Source organism: Dendropsophus ebraccatus, chromosome 9 (genome assembly GCF_027789765.1).
Source record: "Dendropsophus ebraccatus isolate aDenEbr1 chromosome 9, aDenEbr1.pat, whole genome shotgun sequence".
In the NCBI taxonomy this organism is placed as follows: Eukaryota; Metazoa; Chordata; class Amphibia; order Anura; family Hylidae; genus Dendropsophus; species Dendropsophus ebraccatus.
This window is the reverse complement of record NC_091462.1, coordinates 65,673,949-65,699,011: the sequence shown is the minus strand read 5'-3', so window position 1 is coordinate 65,699,011 and position 25,063 is coordinate 65,673,949. Positions and strand designations below refer to the sequence as shown.

At 43.5% G+C, this 25,063-nt stretch overlaps 1 protein-coding gene across 3 annotated transcripts in view; it reads left to right on the top strand.

Moving 5' to 3' along the window:
• The window catches only part of ANKRD44 (ankyrin repeat domain 44), a 552,838-nt gene that overhangs the window by 256,661 nt on the left and 271,114 nt on the right, over window positions 1–25,063 (top strand). For all 3 annotated transcript variants that reach the window (XR_011364562.1, XM_069983563.1, XM_069983562.1), the window contains exons 9-10: window positions 261–339; window positions 13,299–13,413. Coding sequence is in view for 2 of the 3 variants with exons in the window: in XM_069983563.1 (XP_069839664.1) it covers window positions 261–339; window positions 13,299–13,413 (194 nt within the window). In the remaining variant the exon portion in view is untranslated. The remainder of the gene's footprint in view (window positions 1–260; window positions 340–13,298; window positions 13,414–25,063) is intronic.

The window sequence follows — 25,063 nt, the reverse complement described above, 5'->3', positions numbered from 1 at the left end:
GGGGGGCGAACGATGGAATCCACTGGAAGTTATCCACACGGATTCTGTAGTGTGCGCATTTCCTTAGCCCCTTCACTGAAGATACTGTCAAAGGACCACTCTGCTCCATGCATCTTGTACTGCTCAGCTCTATGGTAAACCTGCTTTACCAGACACAGCCATACAAACATCTACAGTGACGCGTCCTCTAATAAGTGCTTTTTTCTGCTAATCATGATTTGTAATATTCTGATGGTAACATATATAATACTCTTTTACAGAGTTTTGAAAGAAAAACTCCACTACATGTGACTGCAACTTATGGGAGATTTACAAGATCACAAATCCTAATCAAGAATGGTAAGCGTTATTATTACTTTGCTAATGTGGAAAAAAAAATCACCACAAAAAATGCCCAAAAAACTGCCAGCAATTTTTCTGCTTTTTCATTTTAAATTAGTATAGGCATTTTATGCCTGTTTTAATTTATTAAAAGTCATGAGATTTTTTTTTAATTATCCGATTCCTGGATTTCTATTGTAGTAATGAAGTTGGGGGAAAATGCAAATAGACAAGGCCTTTTCCTCGTTTCCACACCCTAAAAAAGTCTAAAGGGGAAAAACACCAATGTTTCTGTTATAGTACCGTATTTTACGGCGTATAAGGCGACTGGGCGTATAGGACGGCCCCTGACTTTTAAACAGATTGTTAGGGGTTCGCCTTATACGCTGGAAAATTTTAACCCCTGCCTGACCGCAGCTCTGCTGGGGTCAGGCAGGGGTTAACTGCAGCTAAATAAAAAAAAAACAACCTTTAACTCACCTAGGGACCGTTCCCAGTCTCCGCGTGCCTCCCGTAGTGTGACGTACACTACGTGCACCGAGGACAGAGATCGCAGAGATCTATTCCGATTAGTGATGAGTGAGTACTAAAATGCTCGGGTGCTCGTTACTCGAGACCAGTATTTCTCGATACTCAAGTGCTCATTTCAAATAACGAACCCCATTGAAGTCAATGGGAGACTCGAGTATTTTTGCAGGAGACTCAAGTTCGGTAGAGGGAAGGTCGTGTGAAAACCTGTCAACCTCATAAATTGATGGAAACACAACAGAAATGGACAGGAAACAGCAGCGGCAGCATGTATGCCTCCCTCTGAGGCTGCCTAATGGCACCATTATGCCTAATTCTGTGCAACAGCCTGGTTAAAATAGAGGTAGGCATATGGACCACCCTGACACAGCCTGGCACAGCATGGCAGTGAGAAGACAAGGAACCATTAAAACAGAGGTAGCATATGATGAAACTAGTGTTGTCACGATACCAGAATTTTGAGTTCGATACCAATACCAACTTACCAATTCGATACTTAATAAATTTTATTTAAAGAAACCCCCACAAGAATAGAGATGCGCCCGTACGGACAATATTACTTTAAAACTAAAGTTTGCATTATTAAAAATAAATGTTCTTAAAAAAATTGCCCTATTCTCACTCCTAACACGTTTTTATCTTTTAGCCTGCATGGCTGTGGGGTGATCTGTAGTTTTATTTAGTAGCACGTTTTTATGTGGTACTAAATTTGGTGGTTTCTCCGCTTGCACCATTTACCGTGCGTGATCAGGAAGGTGATAATCTTATAATATGCACAATAACACTTCAGCTATCAGGGATGATGGGGGTTGTAGTCATGTAACACACACTTCAGCTATCAGGGATGATGGGAACTGTAGTCATATAACACACACTTCAGCTATCAGGGGGAGGATGGGAACTGTAGTCATGTAACACACACTTCAGCTATCAGGAAGAGGATGGGAACTGTAGTCATGTAACACACACCAGCTATCAGGGATGATGAGGGTTGTAGTTGCACTATTCCAGCTGGATTCGGGCGGCAGAGTAATGTGCAGGCTACAGCCCCCCTCCCCCTTCCCGGTCGCAGCCAGGCCGACCTTTTGCTCACCCCCCACATTGCTGACGGCCCCCACCTCACAGCCATCCACCTCCTGTCAGATCTCCTCCTCGCCTCCCCCACCTCCAGCTTTCTCTCCCGGACCGTGCAGCTCTCAGCCGCTCTCTTCCCTCTTCTGCCGCCGACGCTGCTCTGTAATGCTATACTGACCCGGGACCACTCGTACCCCTCGGCCCTTGTCAGATACTCACTGGGCCCAGCTCTGTCTCATGCCTGGTGCCTGTGGAGGGGGGAAGCTCATGCCGCTCCTCATCTTATTCCATAAGACCTCAGCACTATCGCAGCTGTGAACCCCGCTGTGGCACACACGTGTCCCTGGGTTGGTGGTGTCCCCCGCGGCGATGTGAGAGGCAGGAGCGGCCGGCGGCAGCTGCATGGTACGTGAAAGATCGGGGTCCCAGGTCTGTGTTTGCAGGGGTGGCACATAGAGAACATGACAGGCGCTCAGGTAGCCGCCTGTCATGTTCTCTGCACTATACTCTGTTAAACTACGCTATTTTGTAGTTTAACAAAGTATCGATACCAGGAAATCCTGGTACCGAACCGCTTTTTTGCCCCGAAAATCGATAGTAGTATTGATTTTTCAGTGCATCGTGCATCCCTAGATGAAACACCCCAAAATTTAGCCTTACACAGCATGGCGGTAACGACAGAGTGAACAAGGTAGAAGCGGTAACCAGTGAGCTACTGGTAAAAGGCCTGGTCAATCCTGCCTTCAAAACGGCTAAAACATCCAAGGAAGGTAGAAGGTGCTGACCAGCAGTTTGAGCACCACCTGTTGGCGCTTACCCACGGCAGTGCTGCTGCGCCTAAAATTAAAATAGCCGGATTATGGCTAGATTTAGCCTCACACCCTCATGCAGTTGTGCGTGAGAGGCATCTCTTTGGAGGTAGGGACGAAGAATAACAATACAGTCTTCTTAAGAGGCCCCGAGCTAAAAAATGAAAAGACGGCAGAAAACACCTGCAAGTTGACATCCACAGATTGTCTGGTACGAAATGGACAACACAAGGATGCTAAATTAGGATCCACCATTATTACTGTCTGTTCCTTTGAACAGTGGTGTGTATCTTGGAGATACAATAGATGACCAGACAGTAAGAGTAAAAATAAAATAAAACAACTGGCTTGTTGGCGGGGGCGCGATTGGCGGGCCCCCGGCAACCAGTCACGCTCCTCCGCAGGCATAGTGTGACATCAGAGCATGGCAGTGAGGACACAGAGAACCATTAAAAGTGAGGTAGCAAGTGAGCCTCCCAAAAATTAGGCCTGACACAGCATGTAGGTGAGGACACAGAGTTTCATTAAAGCAGAGTTAGAAACACATGGAACCATTTAACCTCTTAAGGACCCATGACGTACCGGCACGTCATGGATCACTGTCACTTAAGGACCCATGACGTGCCGGTACGTCATCCCTTTAAACGGGCGCCGCGGCCGGCCGGGTCCCGATCGGGGGAGATAGCCTGCTATAATACATAGCAGGCCATCTCTCCCTGTCGGCATGGAGGGTTGTTAACCCCCCCCATGCCGACGATCGCCGCTATTGGCTGATAAGCCCATAGCGGCGATCGGAACCTTTCCGGGCCATCGGTGGCCCGATGACCCGGAAAAAAAATGGCGGTCGGTGCTGTCCGAGGACGGCACCGACCGCCATTACTGTAAAAAGTAATGGTGGTCACGGTACCACCGTCCCGATCGCCGTGAACGGCCGGCCAGCCGGCCGGCCGTTCACGGCGATCAAAGTCCCCACAAGTAATAAATACCTGCTCCGGACCCCTCAGCTAGGTAGCTGAGGGGTCCGGAGCAGGTATTTGTACATTACTCACCTGTCCCGGGGTCCTGATCGGCGTCTTCCGGGTTCCCGGCGTCCACTTCCTCTTGTCGGGACTTCGGCTTCTTCCGTGAGTCTCGATCGGCTGTTTCCGGCTCCAGCGTCGTCTATTTTCGTATTTTTCCGGCTCCAGCGTCGTCTATTTTCGGATCTTGCGCTCTGCTGCCCCCTAGTGGCTGATACGTGTATTACACTTATCAGCCACTACAGGGATGTTCAGAATGTAGTAAAAAAAAAAAATTTTTTCCCAATTTTTTTTTTTTCTATTTTCCGCACCCTATCGCCGCTGAGTGTTGATCAGCATCGCACGAAAGTGCGCTGCTAATCAGCAACTCCTCCTTTTTGGCGTAGGGTGTTTTTTTTTTATATCCTACTGCCACGGTCTGCTTATAAGTGCCGAACATAAGTGCGGCATTCATCAGCAACACCATTTTTGGCGTAGGTTTTTTTTGTATACTTACTGTAAAAAACACGTAAAAAAACACTACATTACACCACACTACATTGAATAAAGTTTTACACTACACCACTACATACCCCATATACCAATCCCCATATAAAGATGGCCCCCAGGGTGTTTTCGGTGTCGGACGCATACATTATTATTGCCTCCGACACCGAAACAGCCAGTGAGGATGAATTGGGGGGATCCTTCTTTCCTCCATTCATCCTCATCCTCCTCATCATCCAGTGACGTGTCTGGGAGTAGCGTAGCGTACGCTGCCCCCCAGACACGTCTTTTCCGCCAGTACCGTCCCAATAAGAGATGACGGTATGGCGTGAAATTCTACAAACTCTGTGAGAGTACCTCAGGGTACACTTACAGATTTAGGGTACGTGCACACTGCGGAATGGCGAAGGATAACCCTTCGTGCATTCCGCAGCTGGCACCCGCCGGCGGACTGATGCAGGGGCGCGTCTCCGCCTGTGTCATAGACTCTATCCTATGCATGGGCGGATTCCATTATCCGTCATTCCATCAACACGTTGGACGCAGAGCGGAATCCGCCCGTGCATAGAATGGAGTCTACGACACGGACGGAGACGTGCGCCTGCATCAGTCCGCCGGCGGGTGCCAACTGCGGAATGCACAAAGGGTTATCCTTCGCGATTCCGCAGTGTGCACGTACCCTTAGAGTGTATGAAGGAAGGGACACCCGAATCCAGCCGCCAGATGCCCCCCCCCCCATCCTCGGAGTTAGTGGGGAGATCGTCCGGGAACTGATCTTCCCACTGCTGGATAAAGGTCACCACCACCCGTACGGGGATAACTTTTATACCAGCACCCCCTCTTCTGGTCCCTCGCTGCCTGAGCTACTGTAGCTTGCGGCACGATCCGAACATATCAGAAATAGTAATAGCGCCCTAATATTTAGCAGCCATGGAGCGGACCCAGCGCTTCTGGATATGAAGGACCCCGTATCGCACCAGGACAACATTTTCCAGGTGACGTCCCCCACACTGGAGAACAGGAGACCCCAGAAGAAGTGCAGAGTGTGGGGTAACAGGGGGATCAGGAAGGACACCATTTACCAGTGTGACACCTGTCCTGATCCCCCCGGCCTCTACATACTGGATCGCTCCAAGGCGTACTACACGTCATTGGGGTTCTACATTATCTAAATTCTGTCCCTTATTCCTATTTCAGGGGTCACGTTGATCCAGGGATTATTCTGATCGCCATTATGGAGTCGGGAAGGAATTTTTCCCCTGTGATGAGGCTACTGTCGTCTGCCTCACGAGGGGTTTTTGCCTTCCTCTGGATCAACACAGGTTGAATTTGATGGACACCTGTCATTTCCAACCTTATAAACTAATAATTGGCCTAATACCCCCAAATAAATTAGAATTGTCCCTTTTCCCCAGCTAAGTAGGTATGGCTGCCATTCCCATTAGAGGAGGCCATGATGCAATTACAAAGCCTCTGTGCGGCCAGGACAGTAGAAACCCCCCACAAGTGACCCCATTCTGGAAACTACACCCCATAAGGAATCTAACAAGTGGGGCAGCGGGTATATGGCCCCCTGGTGACGGCCACATTTGGGACGTGAAAATGAAAAAAATGGTATTTTTTATTTTCACGGCACATGTCCTACACATGTGCCCATCACTAGTGGGGTCCATATGCTCACTGCACCCCTTGTTAGATTCCTTATGGGGTGTAGTTTCCAGAATGGGGTCACTTGTCGGGGGTTTCTACTGTTCTGGCAGCACAGGAGCTTTGTAATTGCGACATGGCCTCCATCCCCCATTCCAGCCTCTAAATGGCGCTCTGTCCTTTTGGTGACTTGCCCTGGGCCCATATGGCAAATTATGTCCACATGTGGGGTATTTTCGTACTCAGGGGAAACTACCCTACACGTTTTGTGTTCATTTTCTTTTTTAACCCCTTGTGGAAATGGAAAAAAATCAAGGCTAGACCAACATTTAGTGTAATTTTTTTAAAATTTTTACTCTAAATCATTGATCTTGTCTTGATTTTTCATTTTCACAAGGGGTTAAAAGATAAAAAAAAACACAATGTGTAGAGCAATTTCCCCTGAGTACGGAAATACCCCACATGTGGACATAAAGCGCCATGCGGGTGCAGGGTAAGCCTCCAAAGGGAAGGTGCGCCATTTGGTTTTTGAAGGCTGGATTTGGATGGAATGGATTTCGAGGGGCCATGTTGCATTCAAAAGGCCCCTGTGTTGCCAAGACAGTTAAACCCCCCACAAGTGACCCTATTATGGAAACTACACCCCTCAAGGAATGTAACAAGGGGTGTAGTCAGCATATGGACCCCACTGGTGACGGGCACAAATGTGGAACAATGTGGCGTGAAAATGAAATATTAAATTTTTTACACTATAATGTTGGTCTAGCCTTGAATTTATCATTTTCACAAGGGGTTAAAAGAGAAAAAAACACACAAAATGTGTAGAGCAATTTCCCCCGAGTCCGTAAATACCCCACGTGTGGACATAAAGCGCCATGTGGGTGCAGGGCAAGCCTCCCAAGGGAAGGAGCGCCATTTGGATTTTAGAGGTTGGATTTGGCTAGAATGGATGATGAACGCCATGTCGCATTTACAGAGCCCTTGTGCTGCCAAAACACTGTAAACCCCCCACAAGTGACCCCATTCTGGAAACTACACCCCTCAAGGAATCTAACAAGGGGTGCAGTGAGGATATGGACCCCTGGATGACGGGCACATTTGTGCCATGAAAGTGAAAAAATGAAAATTTTCACTTTCACGTCACATTTTTCCACATTTGTGCCCGTCACCAGTGGGGTCCCATATGCTCACTGCACCCCTTGTTAGATTCCTTGAGGGGTGTAGTTTCCAGAATGGGGTCACTTGTGGGGGGTTTCCAGTGTCTTGGCAGCACGAGGGCTCTGTAAATGCGACATGGCCCTTGAAATCCATTCCAGTGAAATCCAGCTTCCAAAAGCCAATTGGCGCTCCTTCCCTTTGGAGGCTCGTCCTGCGCCCGCTTGGCACTTTATGTCCACATGTGGGGTATTTCCGTACTCGGGAGAAACTGTGCTACATGTTTTGTGTTTTTTTTTTTCCTTTTATCCCTTTGTGAAAATGAAAAATTGAAGGCTAGAACAACATTTTAGTGTAAAAAATACTTTAGTCTTTTTTCAAGCCATATTGTTTGGAAAATCTGTGAAGCACCTGTGGGGTCCAGATGCTCACCGCACCCCTTGTTACATTCCTTGAGGGGTGTAGTTTTCTAAATGGTGTCCCTTTAGGGGTGTTTTTTAGGTTTTGGCACCCCAGAGCCTCTGCCAACCTGAAGTGGTACAGTCAAAAATGACCAAAAATAACGGAGCCATTGAAATTCACTAGGCGCTCCCTTATATCTGAGGCTTGTGGTTGCGTCAAATAGCGCAATAGGGCCACATATGGGGTATTTCTATAAACTGCAGAAATGGGGCAATCAATATTGGGGTGCATTTCTCTGGTAATAGGTTTATAATTATGAAAAATATTGGATTACAATAAAATCTCTGCACAGAAAATTAAAATTTTCAAATTTCTTACACACTTAGCTTTTATTTCTGTGACTCCCCTAAAGGGGTTAAAAAACTTTCTGGATGTGCTTTTGCAGAGTTTAGGGGGTGCAGTTTCTGAAATGGGGTGCTTCGTGAGGCTTTCTAACACACAGTCCCCTCAAATACACTTTAAACCTGAACAGTTCCCTAAAAATATCTGATTTTGAAATTTTACTGAAAATTTGGAAATTTGCTGCTAATGTTTTAAGCTTCCTATTGTCTAAAAAAAATGAAATATAGTTTAATAAATGCCGCCAACATAAAGTAGACATGTTGCTAATGCTATTTAATATATAATTTATGTGGTATAACCATTTTCTGTATAAGCAGAAAAGTTTTAAAGTTGGAAAAATGCATTTTTTCACAATTTTTCACGCTATTTTGGGTTTTTTCATAAAGATTCGTTATAAGTTTCGACTTCAATTTACAAGAAATGTGAAGTACAATATGTCACGAGAAAACAATCTCAGAATCAGCCGGATAGGTAAAAGCATCCCGAAGTTATTAATGAATAAAGTGACACTGGTCAAATTCATAAAATTTGCTCCGGTCCTTAAGGCCATTTCAGGCCCGGTCCTTAAGGGGTTAAACACCGGTAGCATATGGACTACCCCAAAACTTAGCCTGACACCACAGACCCAGACCAACATGGACAATACAATTATGGGTAGATTTAGCCTCACACTCACATGCAGTTGTGCGTGAGAGGCATATCTTTGGAGGTAGGGACGAAGAACAACAATACAGACTTCTTAAGAGGCCCCGGAATTTGATTTGAACAAATGAATACACTTTCAATCCTTTAAAGAGTCTCTAAGAGAGGGCAAGTGTCTATTAAAAATACCTGGTCAATCCTGCCTTCGAAAAGGCTACAACATCCAAGGAAAGTAGACGGTACTGGTGAAAGGCTTGGTCAATCCTGCCTTCAAAACAGCTACAACATCGAAAAAAGGTAGAAGGTACTGGTGAAAGAATGGCATAGGACACCCGTAAGATAAGATCACATCCACAGATAATATGGTTTGAAATGGACAAGACAATGAAAGTAAGGGCAGGCACAGCAGTAGTCAACATGGATGCCAGTAAAGGCCCAGCAGTAGTCAACATGGAGGCAAGGGCAGGCACACCCTTTACTCTGTGAAAGCAGTGGTGATGTGATTGAAATTAGATAGGCCTTGCGTATGAAATACAGAAATCAGGAAAAATAATTGTGCTCTCACAAGTTTTGGGGGGCTGTACAGTACAATCTGGTAGTGTCTGGACCTAGACACACGCTGGGATACCCCCTTACAATGAGCAGCGAAGTTTTATGCAGGTGTACTACAAATCCCAGCAATACAGTGTAGTACCCACTAGTTTAGGGGGGCTGTACGGTACAATCTGGTAGTGGCTGGACCTAGACACACTCTCTGACTCTCTGACACCCCCGTCCAATGAGCAGTGAAGTTCTATGCCGGTGTACTACAAATCCCAGCAATACAATGTAGTACAGCAGGACCACCAGCCCCAAAATCAAAAAAGAGTACACTGAGCACTTCTTAGGGGTCTGTATGCAACACCTAATGTCCCCTTTCTGCCAGCAGCCGATCACCACAGTGTGCTGGTTAAATCGTGGTAGCAGCACTGCAAGTCCCAGCCAGCAGTCTGGAGTAATACTATTAAAAAATGATTTGAAGCCCTGAAAAGGGCTGTTTGTTTGTATTGCTAGTATTCCCTGCCTACTGGAACGCTAAAACCTACACTGACACTCTCCCTGAGAAGCAGAAGCTCTGTCCCTAATCTGCGTCTGAAGCAAGTACTGCCGGCTGCACGTTTTATATGGCAGGGTCATCTGATCTGGCCAACCAATCGCTGCTATCGACATGTATGAGTCCCACGTGATCGCAGGATGTACCAAAGAGTCTCCTGCATGTTTATTGGCTGAGAAATAGCACCCAAACTTACAGGAAATGGATGATGAGATTTTCTCGAGTATCGCGAGATGCTTGTCCGAGTAACAAGTACCATCGAATACCCTAATACTCGACTGAGTACCAAGCTCGAACGAGCATGCTCGCTCATCACTAATTCCGATGAGACGTTTGGCTGCCAGGAGAGCTTCGGGAGAATGAGAGAGGCTTCGGGAACTTCCGGTGCCTCTCTCATTCTCCCAAAGCTCTCCCGGCAACCGAGCGCCTCCAAGCCTCTCCGATGAGATGCTTGGCTGCCCGGAAGAGAATCGTCGATCTCCGTCTCCAGCGAAGGTAGTGTACGTCATATTGCCTGGGCCAGAAACGTTACGGGAGGCGTGCGGAGGCCGGGGACGGGCCCCAGGTGACTTAAAGGTTTGTTTTTTATGTAGTGGTCTGGGAATGGGGCAATTTTTGAGCCCCCCCACCGTATGGGGCAACCATACCTGGCGTATAAGACGACTCCCAACTTTAACCACGATTTTTGGGGGTTAAAAAGTCGTCTTATACGCCGGAAAATACAGTATACCTAAATGCATGGCCTACAAAGATTTACCAAAACAGAACAAAAATAAAATGCCAAACCGTCAAAAAAGTCATGTGTGTATTACATTTCAAATTTTCTGAAACAGCATTTTTCAGCCCAAAAAATTCCAGGTGCCAATGTAAGCATTTTTATTGGCTTAATAGTCAAAAATATGTTAGTTACACCAGTTAACTCTTTAATGCCTGGGGTCCTGATCCTTTTTGGACTGCTGTTATCTAAGGCCATGTTCCCACTTTGTATGACACCGGCCGTTCTGTGACCTGGCTGGGTCACGGAATGGGCGGTGTCAGAAAAGGTAATCAAAAGAGGATCTTTACTGCCGCTGAATTCAGATGCGGGCGCATCTGTGCGTGCCCGCATCCGAATTCCCTGCTGCCACAGCATACACTACTGCACAGCATACACTACAGGTTGAAGTGGACTTTCAGCGACCACCAAGGCAGGGGTTCCCCTCCTACAATGACCACTAAGTTCATCTTCTTGACACAGCAAGATAAACCAGACTTGGCACAGTGGAAAACAGTAGATTTTCACAGCAGATACATGAGATGCAGAAGTCAAGACAGTATCGGAGTCCAGGAACAGGATCAGGTTGGAACCAAAAGGCAACAGGACTTAGAAGCAAGTTAAAGGAACAGGATCAGGTCTCAGGTACAGTGTACAGGTTTCAGAATGACTTGAAGCAGACAGCGAACAGAGTTTGGACAGGGGCAGAATTGATCAGACAGAATTGATCAAGAGTACTCCAGACATTCAATATATTTTTTTTAAAGTTGCTTGGATTTCTATAAAAATAATATAACAACCTATACACACCTAACACACTCTTCTAATGGTCCTCCTGTGGTGTCCTAGGTCCTAGAGTCAACACAGTATGGATTAACTATTAACACAGGTTGTCTCACAAACCAGAAAGCAGCACCAGCTTGAATAAACCTTCAGGATTAAATGGCATATAGCAGATAATGGCTGACATGTTACAGATCTGATAGGTAAGATTAGCAACAAGATATTGAATGGAACAAAATACAGAGTGTTCGTGAGAGAGTGGTAAATAACATCACAAGACATTTTTGTTGTGACTGTAAGGTGCTTAACAGGATAAGGAAGGGACCATCAGGGTCCACATAACTGAAACTACTCTATAAAGATTGTAATTTAAATACACAATAAATAAAGCAATAATGTAACAAGGTGTGGTGTCGCACTGCTAGTGTTTCTTTTATGCACCTGTGCAAAAGTTCTCAGGTTTACGTGGTGGATGAGGTATTTTAAGTTTCCCCACTAGGTGTCACTGTTCTATATATTTCAATTTATTTCTCATGCACAGCTGAAGGAAGTAATGGGTTAAGTTTTCTATGTCATGTGTTTTATGCTGACCTATCTCAGGTGCTTCTTTTTTTCTGCCTATCCTCTCTAGCCTCTTTCTCGCCCCACCACTCACAGGCAGGCACATAAAGTCCCCTGTAGGAATAGTTTCTGGTGGAGGAAGTGCAGTTCAGTTCTTGTCGGATTCTCAATGAGAGGACACAAAATAAGACAGCCTCTGCTTTAGTTAGGCCAGGGCCTGGCTTTTGTCAGGACCTATGTCAGTGACACAGAGTCGGTTCAGACTAGCTTTCGTTGTGAACAGATTCAGCTTGAGACCAAGAGTTTTTCTAAAGTAACTACCACTTATATTATGCAGTGCTAAGCACAAGTAAAGGAGAGCAGCCACCAAGGAACACCCCAGCCCATGCCAGGAACACATCTTCAAAGTGCAGGACAGACTCCTGATACAAGAGGAGCTGATTTCAGTAGGACAAAGCTACCATAAAGAAAAGGTCTACGTATACTACTGCGCAGTGCAGGTATCTGGGAAGTCTCGGACACCTTGCTATACCCAGATAACCACGGCTGGGGCTCGTGCTACCCAACTAGGACGGGTTCTGTGACACAAGGGGGCAGAAGGCGGTCAGACATAGTCTAATTGTGATTACGAGTATCACTTCACTACTAATGATCTCTACCAAAGTTCAGGCAGAGTACAAGGCTACACTGGATATAGGGCTCCTCTGGCAAACTCTTTTATTCTTGTCTCTACCTTCTGAAAAGCACTACTACTACTTCTGCTCTGCTGAAGCACCTACCTCAAGCACTCACGCATGTATCAAGATTATTATTGTCTGTGAAACGTGTACAGTTATCCTGCCAAACTTATACAGTAAAGTTGTTTTATTTTTCTATCAAACGCACAGGACGCTGCTCATCTCTGTTTGCACCTATACACACACTACTGCACACTTTGGGGTTTTTTTTCCCCTCTTCTGTGGGTGGCGGTACCGACAATCCGGGTGGGTCAGTCGCCACTCCAGGTTGCTATGACAAGAGCCCAAGGGACCCACAACAACCGAGAAGGTTACCGACCATTTTAGGGAATGCAAGCCCGCCACATACAAACAGGGACCAACATCACACCTGTGTGCTGGACTAGCACTGGCGTCACAATAAATAACATCACTGGCCGAGCTCACAACAGAACCAACCAGTAGCTGTGCACCACAAAGGGTGGGAAACTCAAGTCATTCAAGAACAAGTCACTGGAGAATACATCTACCCATGAGCTAGTCAAGTGTCACTGTAATAGGAGTGGCACAGTGATTGTTGACTGGATCTGCATACTTCAGTCCACATGCTGGACAGGGTGGTTGCTGTGGGAGGGGAACTCCTACCTTGGTGGTTGCTGAAAGAGAGGGAACCCCACCTGTAGTGGGTGCTTGCTGCCTGCAAGTCTGATGTGGACAGGGGAAGCCTGTGCCAACTTGCAAAAGTGGAAGACCAGATTTCAGCATACATATATATTTGGGCAGAACCTTGCAGTGATAAGTTTTTTTTAAGTAGTTCTATGTTTTTAAACAAGCACTATGAATTTTGATGCATAAATTCAGATGTCCATGATTTTTTACCTCTTGTTTTCCCCTCTCTAATTAAAGGTGGTGATATTAATTGTTTCGATAAAGATGGAAATACACCATTACATATGGCTGCAAAAAATGGCCATGACCTTTTAATAAGCACTTTACTATCTTATGGAGCAAAAACAAATGTGTAAGTATTGTTTAAAAAATATTTTAGGAGCTGGAGCACTTGCATCTAACCAGGGGCAAATTCAGTGATAAGATAATACATGCTGTAGAATGCCATATAATACATCGGGCCAGGCTTTTATGGTTGCTTGGAATATAAACATAATGAGGGAGAGTTATCAAACCTTATGCAAAGGATTTGCCCATAGCAACCAATCAGATTGCATCTTTCTTTTTAACCCCTTCAAGACAGAGCCCTTTGATGCACAAAAGTTCGGGTCAGATTAATGCAATGTTCCTCCCAGCCTTCTAAGAGACATAGCGTTTTTATTTTTCCACCTACAGGGCTGGTCAAGGTGTCATTTTTTGCGCCATGATCTCTACTTTTTATTAGTATCAAATTGGTGTAACAGAAAAATTTTGATTGCTTTTTATAAAATTGTTTTTAGATATATAATTTAATAAAATCAGCAATCCTGGTGCTTTTTTTTCCCCGTTTACCTTGCGGGAAAAAAATGTTATATTTTAATAGATCGGACAATTCCGCATGCTACGATATATAATATGTGTATTTATTTATTTTTATAATGGGCATGGGGGTCTTTGAAACTTTTATTGGGGGGGGGGGGGGTTATAAGGGTTTTTTTAATACTTTTATATAACTTTTTAATTACACTTTTTTACACTTTTATTTACTGTAAAATATGCAATCCTTAGCATAGCATAGATCAGTGTGATCGGCGATCTATGTATAGCACCTGCCTGAGAGCAGACTCTATTCATGGATTGCCCATCCGACAGGACGGAGGTAAGGAGCTTACCCCCGCCTGTACGAACATGCACACGCACGGCTGCGGGGGTCCCGATCACTCAGTGAGAGATGCTTGATCTGTCACTGAGCACCTTAAACGCCGCGATCACTGTAGATCACGGCATTTAAGCGGTTAATGAGAGTCAGCTCCGGCCCCGGAACTGATGTGAGCGGGATCGCTCTGACTGCAGCACTCCCGCTCACACCAGGAAGCCCTATCTGTACAGGAACATATATTTACATTCCTACTACACAGGGTATGTGCAGTAGGAACGTATATATACAGATTACTTACGGCAAGGGGTTAAAGAGGTCCCTGAAAAATGAAAGCTTGAATCTGGTGGATTGCCATATAAAAGAAAAAAAAATAGTTATGGTATAACATTGTTACTGATACACGAGGAACCAATATTATCACCATACAGTGATGAACTATGACCTCCATGCAGCTACCGAGCAAAACACCCTAAACACATAAAGATGTTACCAATCATACCAATCTATAATGCCTGTATAACACTGTAGCCAGGGACAATACACCACTGAAAGTATAAGTCTGTTTTGGTGGCCATGGGTCCCCCAGGAGCTCAGGGCCCCAGGCTACCGCCCGAAACGGACCTGTTATAATCCAGTACTGGAGTGGAGTTTTGCAACTCAGTTTTGCTTATGTGAATGGAGCTTAATTGCAAACCACTGCTGAACGAGAGACAACAGTGCTGCTGCGTCTGGAAGAAAGTGGCCATGTTTTTCTAACTCTGAATAACCCCTTTAAAGCGACTCTATAACCACAATCTGACCCCCCCCCCCCCAAACCGCTTGTACCTTTGGATAGCTTCTTTTAATCCAAGATCTGTCCTGGGGTCTGTTCGGCAGGCGATGCAGTTATTGTCCTAAGAAACAACTTTTAAACTTGCAGCCCCGTGCCCAATGGGCGTGGCCTAGTTTGTATATGCATTAGGCTGGCACAACCTCTCTGTCCCTCCTCCCCGCCCCCCTCATCATTAGGAATGCTCCAGGCAGATTGTTTCCTATACCCCACCTGTGTCAGCCCGGCACATGGGCTGTATCGTTAAGACACCTGTGCAATGTTCAGACAGGAGAAAATGTTTCAGTGGCATTCCTAATGATGGAGGGGGGGGAGAAGGAATGAAGGGGTGGTGCAAAGTTAGGACACAGACACCCCCGTTGGGCATGGGGCTGTAAGTTTAAAAGCTGCTTTTTCGGGACAATAACTGCACCACCTGCCAAATGGACCGCAGGACAGATCTTGGATTAAAAGCAGCTATCCAAAGGTACAAGTGGTTTAAATGGGTCAGATTGTGGGTACAGAGTCGCTTTAACTTTCTTTTTTTCTCTCTTGCCTAGACTATCATGATGGCTTTTTATAGCCACAACCTGTCTCTGCAGAATCTGCTGGACAAACCTGTAGACTTTACCCTTTTTCCTGCATAAGTCTTACCTTTTCTCTAGCTATAATACCTAGTGATAGATGGTAAAGGGTGGTGAAGGCTACTTGGTAAAATCAGATGGGGGCCCCACAACTTTTTTAAAGCTGAAGCTGGACAAAAAAATAAATAAATAAAAGTTATCTTTTATATGCTAAATACTTTTTTATAAAGGGGTTATCCAGCGCCACAAAAACATGACCACTTTCATCCAGAGACAACACCACTGTTGTCTCCAGCTCAGGTGTGATTGGAAATTAAGCTCCATTCACTTCAATGGAACTGAATTACAAAACCCCACCCAAACTGGAGACAAGAGTGGGGCTGTCTCTGGAGCAAAGTGGCCATGTTTTTGTAATGCTGGATAACCCCTTTAACCCTTAGAGGACCCGGACAATTTAAATTTTTGCATTTTCATTTTTTCCTCCTTGTGTTTAAAAAGCCATAGCATTTGCATTTTTTACCTAGAAACCCACATGAGCCCTTATTTTTTGTGCCACTAATTGTACTTTGCAATGACAGGCTGAATTTTTGCATAAAGTACACTGCGAAACCAGAAAAAAATTCAAAGTGTGGTGAAATTGAAAAAAAGAAAACGCATTTCTTTTATTTGGGGGGTTTGTGTTTTTACACCGTTTGCCCTGGGGTAAAACTGACTTGTTATATATGTTCCTCAAGTCGTTACGATCAAAACAATATATACCATGTATAACTTTTATTCTATCTGATGGCCTGTAAAAAATTCAAACCATTGTTAATAAATATACATCACATAAAATTGCTCCATTCCCAGGCTTAAAGCGCTTTTATCCTTTGGTCTATGGGGCTGTGTGAGGTGTCATTTTTTGCGCCATGATGTTTACTTTCTATAGGTACCTTGATTGCGCATATACAACTTTTTGATCGCTTTTTATTACAATTTTTCTGGATTTGATGCGACCAAAAATGCACAATTTTGCACTTTGGGATTTTTTGGCGCTTACTCCATTTACCGTGTGAGATCAGAAATGTGATTAATTAATAGTTCGGGCGATTACGGACACGGCGATAGCAAACATGTTTATTTATTTGTTTATTTTTATTTATAACATGGAAAAAGGGGGGTGATTCTGACTTTTATTAGGGGAGAGGGCTTTTTACTAAAAAGAATACTTTTTTTTTACTTTTACACATATACTAGAAGCCCCCCTGGGGGACTTCTAGTATATGCACTTTGATCTCTCATCAAAAAGATCAATGAGATCAGCACTCGTTTGCTTTCGGCTGCTGCAGCCGAAAACAAACAAGTGCCGAGTCGGGGACGGCATCATCTTGGAGCGATCCCCGGCCGGCAGCAGGTACAGAGATCGCTCCTCCGGGACAACGTCCCGGAGGAGCGATCTCCCCACTATACAACCACCGATCATCTGCAGCTGTTAATCGGAGGCAGCTGTCATCTTTGAATCATAGTTTGAGTGATAATTTGAGTCATAATTTTTTATTTATTTTTTAAACAAATTTTATTCAAATTTTCATATAAAGTAAGAAATCATACATCAGTATTAGGGATGAGCGAACTTTTGAAAACTTTCCTGAAGTTCGGATTCTTACGAACCGAACCGAAAACGAACCTTGCAATAACGGCTGAATAATTGCAGTTACAATAGTGGGAGTCTGATAGGGTATAGTTTCGTGTACTTGCAGTTGCTATTACAATGAAAAAAGTGGAAAATACCAAAGTGCAAAAATAGTGAAAAAAAAACAAAAAACGGCAAATCGGCAATAATGCCGACTCCTCTAATGGTTAATATACAGTATTTAATTAATAAAACACATTTTCGTTGTAATAAAGTCCCTTTCGTTGTTCAATAATTTAATTAAGACAAATCCATCATTGTGCAATTAAATATACTGTTAAAATAAATATATAAATAAATGTATATTTATATATATATATTTTTTTTTTTTTTATGGTATATTTAATTGCACAGGTATGGATTCGTTTAAATTAAATTATTGAACAACAAAACTAATTTTATTACAACTAAAATGTGTTTTATTAATTAAATATTAATTATTACAGGAAGCTTTATTAAGCCGGTAATTCATATTGCCGGTAAAAAAACAAACTGTATTTTAACCCTTAGGGGACACAGCCAGTTTTGGCATTTATGACACAGCCAAATTTTTCAAATATGACATGTGTCATTTTATGCCTCTGTAACTTTGGAATGCTTTTATCAATCCTTGTGATTCCAATATTGTTTTTTTGTGACATATTCTACTTTATGTTAGTGGTAAATTTGGATTGATACCTTTAGCATTTTTTTGTGAAAAACTCCAAAATGTTGTGAAAAATGTAAAAATTATTGCATTTCTCTAGATTTGAAAGTTTCTGCCAATAAGGAAGATAGTTATACCACATAAATTATTGATTAATTCATATCTATAACAAGTCTACTTTATATTGGCAGCATTTGGTGAACATGCTTTAACTTTTTTGGGGGATTTTAGAGACCGTAATTGTTTAGTAGCAACTTTCAAAATGTTTGTGAAAATTTAAACTCAGATTTTTTTAGGGACCAGATCAGTTTTGAAGCATATTCTAGAGGCCTGTTTACTAGAAAACGCCCATAATTCACCCCATTTTGAAATCTTCACCCTTTCAAGTATTCAAATTGACATTCATACAGTTTTTTAACCCTTTACGCATTTCACAGGAATAACTTCAAAGAAAGTGTGGAAAGTAAAAATTTCCACTTTCTTTGCAGAGATCCCAATTCAATCCTATTTTTTTCATACCAAGCCAGCTATAAAAAGTAAAATGTAATAAAACATTTATTCCTCTGAATCTGCAGTTTTTATTAATACCCCATTTGTGGACATAAAGTGCTGCACAAGCGCACAACATGGCTTAGAAGAGAGGGAGCACCCTTTGGATTTTGGAGCGTGGATTTGGCTGGAATAAATGTAGGAGACCATGTTACAGTTACAGAGCCCCCCTAGTGCTGAGACAGTGGGAACACCCCACAAGTGACCCCATTTTGAAAACTACACCCCTTAAGGAACGTAACAAGGGGTACAGTGGGCATTTTGACCCCACAGGTTTTTCACAGTTTTTTGCAAAAGGGGCCCATGAACATTAAAAATCACATTTTTCACACTTACACGTTAGTGAAACCCCAAATTTTCCAAATTCCAAAAAGCTTGGAGAAGCAAAAGCCCCCCAAAATTTGTAAAGCAATTTCTCCTGAGTAAGAAAATACCCAATTTGTGAACGTAAAAAATTGTATGGGCGCACAACACGGCTCAGAAGAGAAGGAGCACCTCTGTCTGTGTGTGCACTCCTACTGTAGCAGTAAATGCAACGACGTTTACTGACACTAACGAAGGCTGATGTTTATTAACGGACGCTGAATTACACTAACAGACACTGACACTAACGGACGTTGATGCTTACTAACAGACACTGGCGGTTACTAACGGAAACTGACTGACGCTTACTAACAGACACTGACTGGCGCTTACTAATGCACGCTGACTGACACTTACTAACGGATGCTGACTGACGCTTACTAACGGACACTGACTAATGATTACTAACGGACACTGACTGACACTTACTAACGGACACTGACTAACGATTACTAACGGACACTGACGCTTACTAACGGACACTGACTAACGATTACTAACGGACGCTGTCTGACGCTTACTAACAGACACTGACTGGCGCTTACTAATGCACGCTGACTGACACTAACGGACGCTGACTGACGCTTACTAATGGACACTGACTGACGCTTACTAACGGACACTGACTAACGATTACTAACGGACACTGACTGACGCTTACTAACAGACACTGACTGGCGCTTACTAATGCACGCTGACTGACACTAACAGACACTGACTGACGCTTACTAAAGGACACTGACTGACGCTTACTAACGGACACTGACTAACGATTACTAACGGACACTGACTGACGCTTACTAACGGACACTGACTAACGATTGCTGGCTGACGCTTACTAACAGACACTGACTGATGCTTACTAATGCACACTGACTGACACTTACTAACAGACACTGACTGACGGTTACTAACGGACACTGACTAACGATTACTAACGGACACTGACTGGCGCTTTCTAACTGACGCTGACTAAGATCTCCCTTATCACTGGGAGATCACAGGGGAGGGGGTATTTATTATGTGTGTGTGTTTTGTGTATACACTATGTGGATGCAGGCTCTGATCTCCTCACATAGCATTCAGCTAGTGGGGGATCAGACCCTGCATCCAGCCTCTGGGGTCCTCACTGTCAGACACTGTGATTGACAGCTCTGATCACAGAGCTGTCAATCACAGTACAGAGAAGCAATGTGACCAGCATCATTGGAGAAACGCTGGTCACATGCTTCCCAGGAGGAGGCCGTCCCTGGATCCCTGAGCTCAGGGTGAGTCCCGGGACCAGGGGGCGTGGCTATCGCGGGGGGGGGCCGCGGGAATCGTGGGGGGGAGGGGGGGCGCCGATCAAGTGCGGGGGGGGGGCTCCGATCGTGGGGGAAGGGGGGGTCATCAGAGGCAGGGGAGGAGAGGGAGGGATCTCTGCCCCAGCTTCCCCCGGTCCCGGACCTCAGCAGAGACCGGGAGCGGGGGTTACTGATGACTGTGCACCAGCATCAGTGGATCTTTACCGATCCCCTGATGCCGGTGATTGCCTTTCCTGGACCCCTGCTGGGGGTCCAGGAACGGCTTCACTAAACTGTCAGCTATCAGCTGACAGTCTAGTTTCAGCTCCCGGTCACTGTTTACATAAACAGTGAGCACCGGGAGCCGGGAAGTTATAGTACGTCCTGGTGCGGAAACTAACCTCCTGCCAGGACGTACTATAACTGCATGGTGCGGCTATGGGTTAATTAAAACATCAAATGTTTCTTCTAATGATGCTATCACAATAGCATTATTAGAAGAAACATTTTTATAATCATATAATTATAATCATGAGTAAATAACAACCCAAAAGTCTGTCACAGATAATGATAAATAAATAAATACAAATTAATAGTCATAAATCGGTTATTTACTGAATCAATAAGACCATATCATAAAACAAAATTAATGAGCAATGGAAAAAATACATATGGAGAAATACATATGGAAAAATATACAATAATAAGATAATGGTTAACATAAATGAATTACCAGAGGAGCGATAAAATGCATATAAAAATTAGTTAGCATAGATTACTTAGAATATATGATTGTACTAATATATTAATAAAAGTTAATAAACAAAAGATGCATTCACAAGAGCAGAGATCAACCTTAATAACAGTAGTGGAATACAACTCCCATCATGGATAGTGAAGCCGACAAATGATGGGCACAGTAGTTTGGTAGCACTTAGTTCAGGATGGACAGTGCAGGGCACTAGAAGCGCACGGGGATTGTTATCCCATATGTTGTATCAACTTTTGGAGGGTTCAGCAGTTAAGTGTATATTAAAAGAAAGTTACAGTTGTAAAACTTTGATTACAGCCTGTTTGTGTGGGCTGATGTGAACTTTTGAACTTGTAGCTGGTGCATGGCCGTACTGCAGGATTTGCTCTGTTGTAAGAGCTTCGTTTGTAATGACGGCTTAGTTGCGGCACATTCAAAAGGGATAAACCATGTATCCATTTTGGTGCATAATCACCGCTCACCACTCCAGGAGGTCGGATCTCTAGCGTCCCTGGTAAGCGCACGCTTGTCTGTTCAAAAGTCTCTGACGTCAGCAGCCTCAGTATCGGTGAGTGACAGTGGGGTGATTAATGCTGAATGTTGGGGTGTCTTTGCTCAAGTTTATGGGGTGCCAAACTCTTAGCCACTGACTAAGGAGTAGAGAAGTACTCTGAAAGGCGTTTGGCACCCCATAAACTTGAGCAAAGACACCCCAATCAGCATTCAGCATTAATCACTGAAAGACAGCGGGGCCCCGCTGTCACTCACCGATACTGAGGCTGCTGACGTCAGAGACTTTTGAACAGACAAGCGTGCGCTTACCGGGGACGCTAGAGATCCGACCTCCTGGAGTGGTGAGCGGTGCTTGTGCACCAAAATTAATCTTGCTAACTGCTTTTAAGACATTTGGATACATGATTTATCCCTTTTGATTTTACTCATGATTATAAAAATGCTTCTTCTAATAATGCTATTGTGATAGCATCATTAGAAGAAACATTTTATGTTTTAATTAAAGTAAAGTATTGATTATTACAGTTTGATCTTTTACCGGCAATATGAATTAACGGCTTAATAGAGCTTCCTGTAATAGTTAATATTTAATTAATAAAACACATTTTCGTTGTAATAAAATTTGTTTTGTTGTTCAATAATTTAATTTAAACAAATCCATACTTGTGCAATTAAATATACTGTAAAAAAATAAATATATATATATAAATATACATTTATTTATATATATATTTATTTTAACAGTATATTTAATTGCTCAATGATGGATTTGTTTTAATTAAATTATTGAACAACGAAAGGGACTTTATTACAACGAAAGTGTGTTTTATTAATTAAATATATTAACCATTAGAGGCATCGGCATTATTGCAGAGGATCGCTAACCCCGTAATGGCGATTCCTCTAATACTGTTTCCCTGCTTTCCCAGATGCATTCCAGAGGTGTTTGCATCACTTTCTAAGGCTATGTTCACACTATGTATGTGTGCAGCTGTATTTTTTATGCGGCTGTAAATGTGCGTATGAAACTACGGCCGTGGGAAAAAATAGACATGCGGCTCAAAACATACGGTCATTTACTTTGAAATCTGGTTCAACTAAAAATAACAAATAAAATCTTAAGAAATTGATGCATACACCTCTGGATGCATCTGGGAAAGCAGGGAACACAGTTTACATGAATTGCTATTACCGGGGTTTGCGATCCTCTGCAGTATGCCGATGCGATGCCTCTCATGGTTAATATATTGAATTAATAAAACACATTTTCGTTGTAATAAAGTCCCTTTCATTGTTCAATAATTAAATTTAAACAATTCCATCATTTTGCAATTAAATATACTGTTAAAATAAATATATATATAAATAAATGTATATTTATATATATATATATATTTATTTTTTGACAGTATATTTAATTGCACAATGATGGATTCATTTAAATTAAATTATTGAACAACGAAACTGATTTTATTTCAACGAAAATGTGTTTTATTAATTAAATATTAATTCGTACAGGAAGCTCCATTAAGCCGTTTATTCATATTGCCGGCAATAGAGCTTTCTGTACTAATCATCACTTTACTTTAATTAAAACATCAAATGTTTCTTCTAATTATGTTATCACAATAGCATTATTAGAAGAAACATTTAGAATTATATGTGCGCTCAACTGATTGGCTGATCGGCTCAGCGCACATATAATTAGCGGGTCCGCAGCACAGTGACTTCATTGTGCTGCGGACCAGCGAAGAGACAACATTGGGGTGAGTATAGAGCTCTCCCCACCCCCTCCCCAGCACTGCACCCCTCCCAGCAAGGAAGGGGGGTCACTTAACCCCTTCCTTGCTGGGATGGGTGCAGTCTGACATCAGTCTGGCCCCCAAGGGGTTAAGAGGGATGCAATACATCCTCCCTTAACCCCTTGGGGGCCAGACTGTAAGCAGCAATCTGTAAAGATGCTGCATACTGTAAGGAGCACAACACCACTCACAATGATGGGTGTTGTGCTCCTGTTTGTGTGTTTTTTGTGTGTTTCTCCCTTTTTGTTTTTCAGATATCGGTATCCTGGGGATTACGTCGGATTCCGTGGACTACGCCAATGACCAGCGGTTGTTTGTTGTTTTTTATTAATAAAATGGTCAATGAGGGGTGTGGGGGTGTTTTTATTTGAATAAAAAAAAATTTTAACTTGTGTCTTGTCTTTATTTCTTTACTTTATAGACTTAGTAGTGGAAGCCGTCTAATAGACGGAATCCATTACTAAGTTGGGGCCTAGTGTTAGCCGGTATAAAATGGGTAACACTAACCCCGCATTATTACCCCAATACCCAATGCCACCAGGGGTACTGGGAAGAGTCGGGTGCCAGTGGTCCCGGAGCGTCAAAATTGGCGCTCCTGGACCGGGCGGCAGCAGGCTGGTCAGATTTAGGCTGGGGAGGGCCTAAACCAATGGCTCTTCCCACCCTGGTGTTACCAGGCTGCTGTCGTTTGGTTTTTAACCCGGCTGGTTATAAAAATAGGGGGGACCCTATGCGGTTTTTTTAAAATAAATAAATAATTAAAAAAAAAACGCATAGGGTCCCCCCTATTTTTATAACCAGCCGGGTTAAAAACCAAACGACAGCAGCCTGGTAACACCAGGGTGGGAAGAGCCATTGGTTTAGGCCCTCCCCAGCCTAAATCTTACCAGCCTGCTGCCGCCCGGTCCAGGAGCGCCAATTTTGACGCTCCTGGACCACTGGCACCCGGCTCTTCCCAGTACCCCTGGTGGCATTGGGTACTGGGGTAATAATAGGGGGTTAGTGTTAGCCATTTTATACCGGCTAACACTAGGCCCCAACTTATTAATGGATTCCGTCTATTAGACGGCTTCCACTACTAAGTCTATAAAGTAAAGAAATAAAGACAAGACACAAGTTAAAAAAAATTTTTATTCAAATAAAAACACCCTCACACCCCTCATTGACCATTTTATTAAAAAAAAAAAAAAACAACCGCTGGTCATCGACGTAGTCCACGGAAACCGACGTAATCCCCAGGATACCGATATCTGAAAAACAAAAAGGGAGAAACACACAAAAAACACACAAACAGGAGCACAACACCCATCATTGTGAGCGGTGTTGTGCTCCTTACAGTATGCAGCATCTTAACAGATCGCTGCTTACAGTCTGGCCCCCAAGGGGTTAAGGAAGGATGTATTGCATCCCCCTTAACCCCTTGGGGCCAGACTGATGTCAGACTTCACCCATCCCAGCAAGGAAGGGGTTAAGTGACCCCCCTTCCTTGCTGGGAGGGGTGCAGTGCTGGGGAGGGGGTGGGGAGAGCTCTATACTCACCCCGATGTGTCCTCTACGCTGGTCCGCAGCACAATGAAGTCATTGTGTTTCGGACCCGCTAATTATATGTGCGCTGAGCTGATCAGCCAATCAGCTGAGCGCACATATAATTCTAAATGTTTCTTCTAACAATGCTATTGTGATAACATAATTAGAAGAAACATTTGATGTTTTAATTAAAGTAAAGTGATGATTAGTACAGAAAGCTCTATTGCCGGCAATATGAATTAACGGCTTACTGGAGCTTCCTGTACTAATTAATATTTAATTAATAAAACACATTTTCGTTGAAATAAAATCAGTTTCGTTGTTCAATAATTTAATTCTAACGAATCCATTATTTTGCTATTAAAA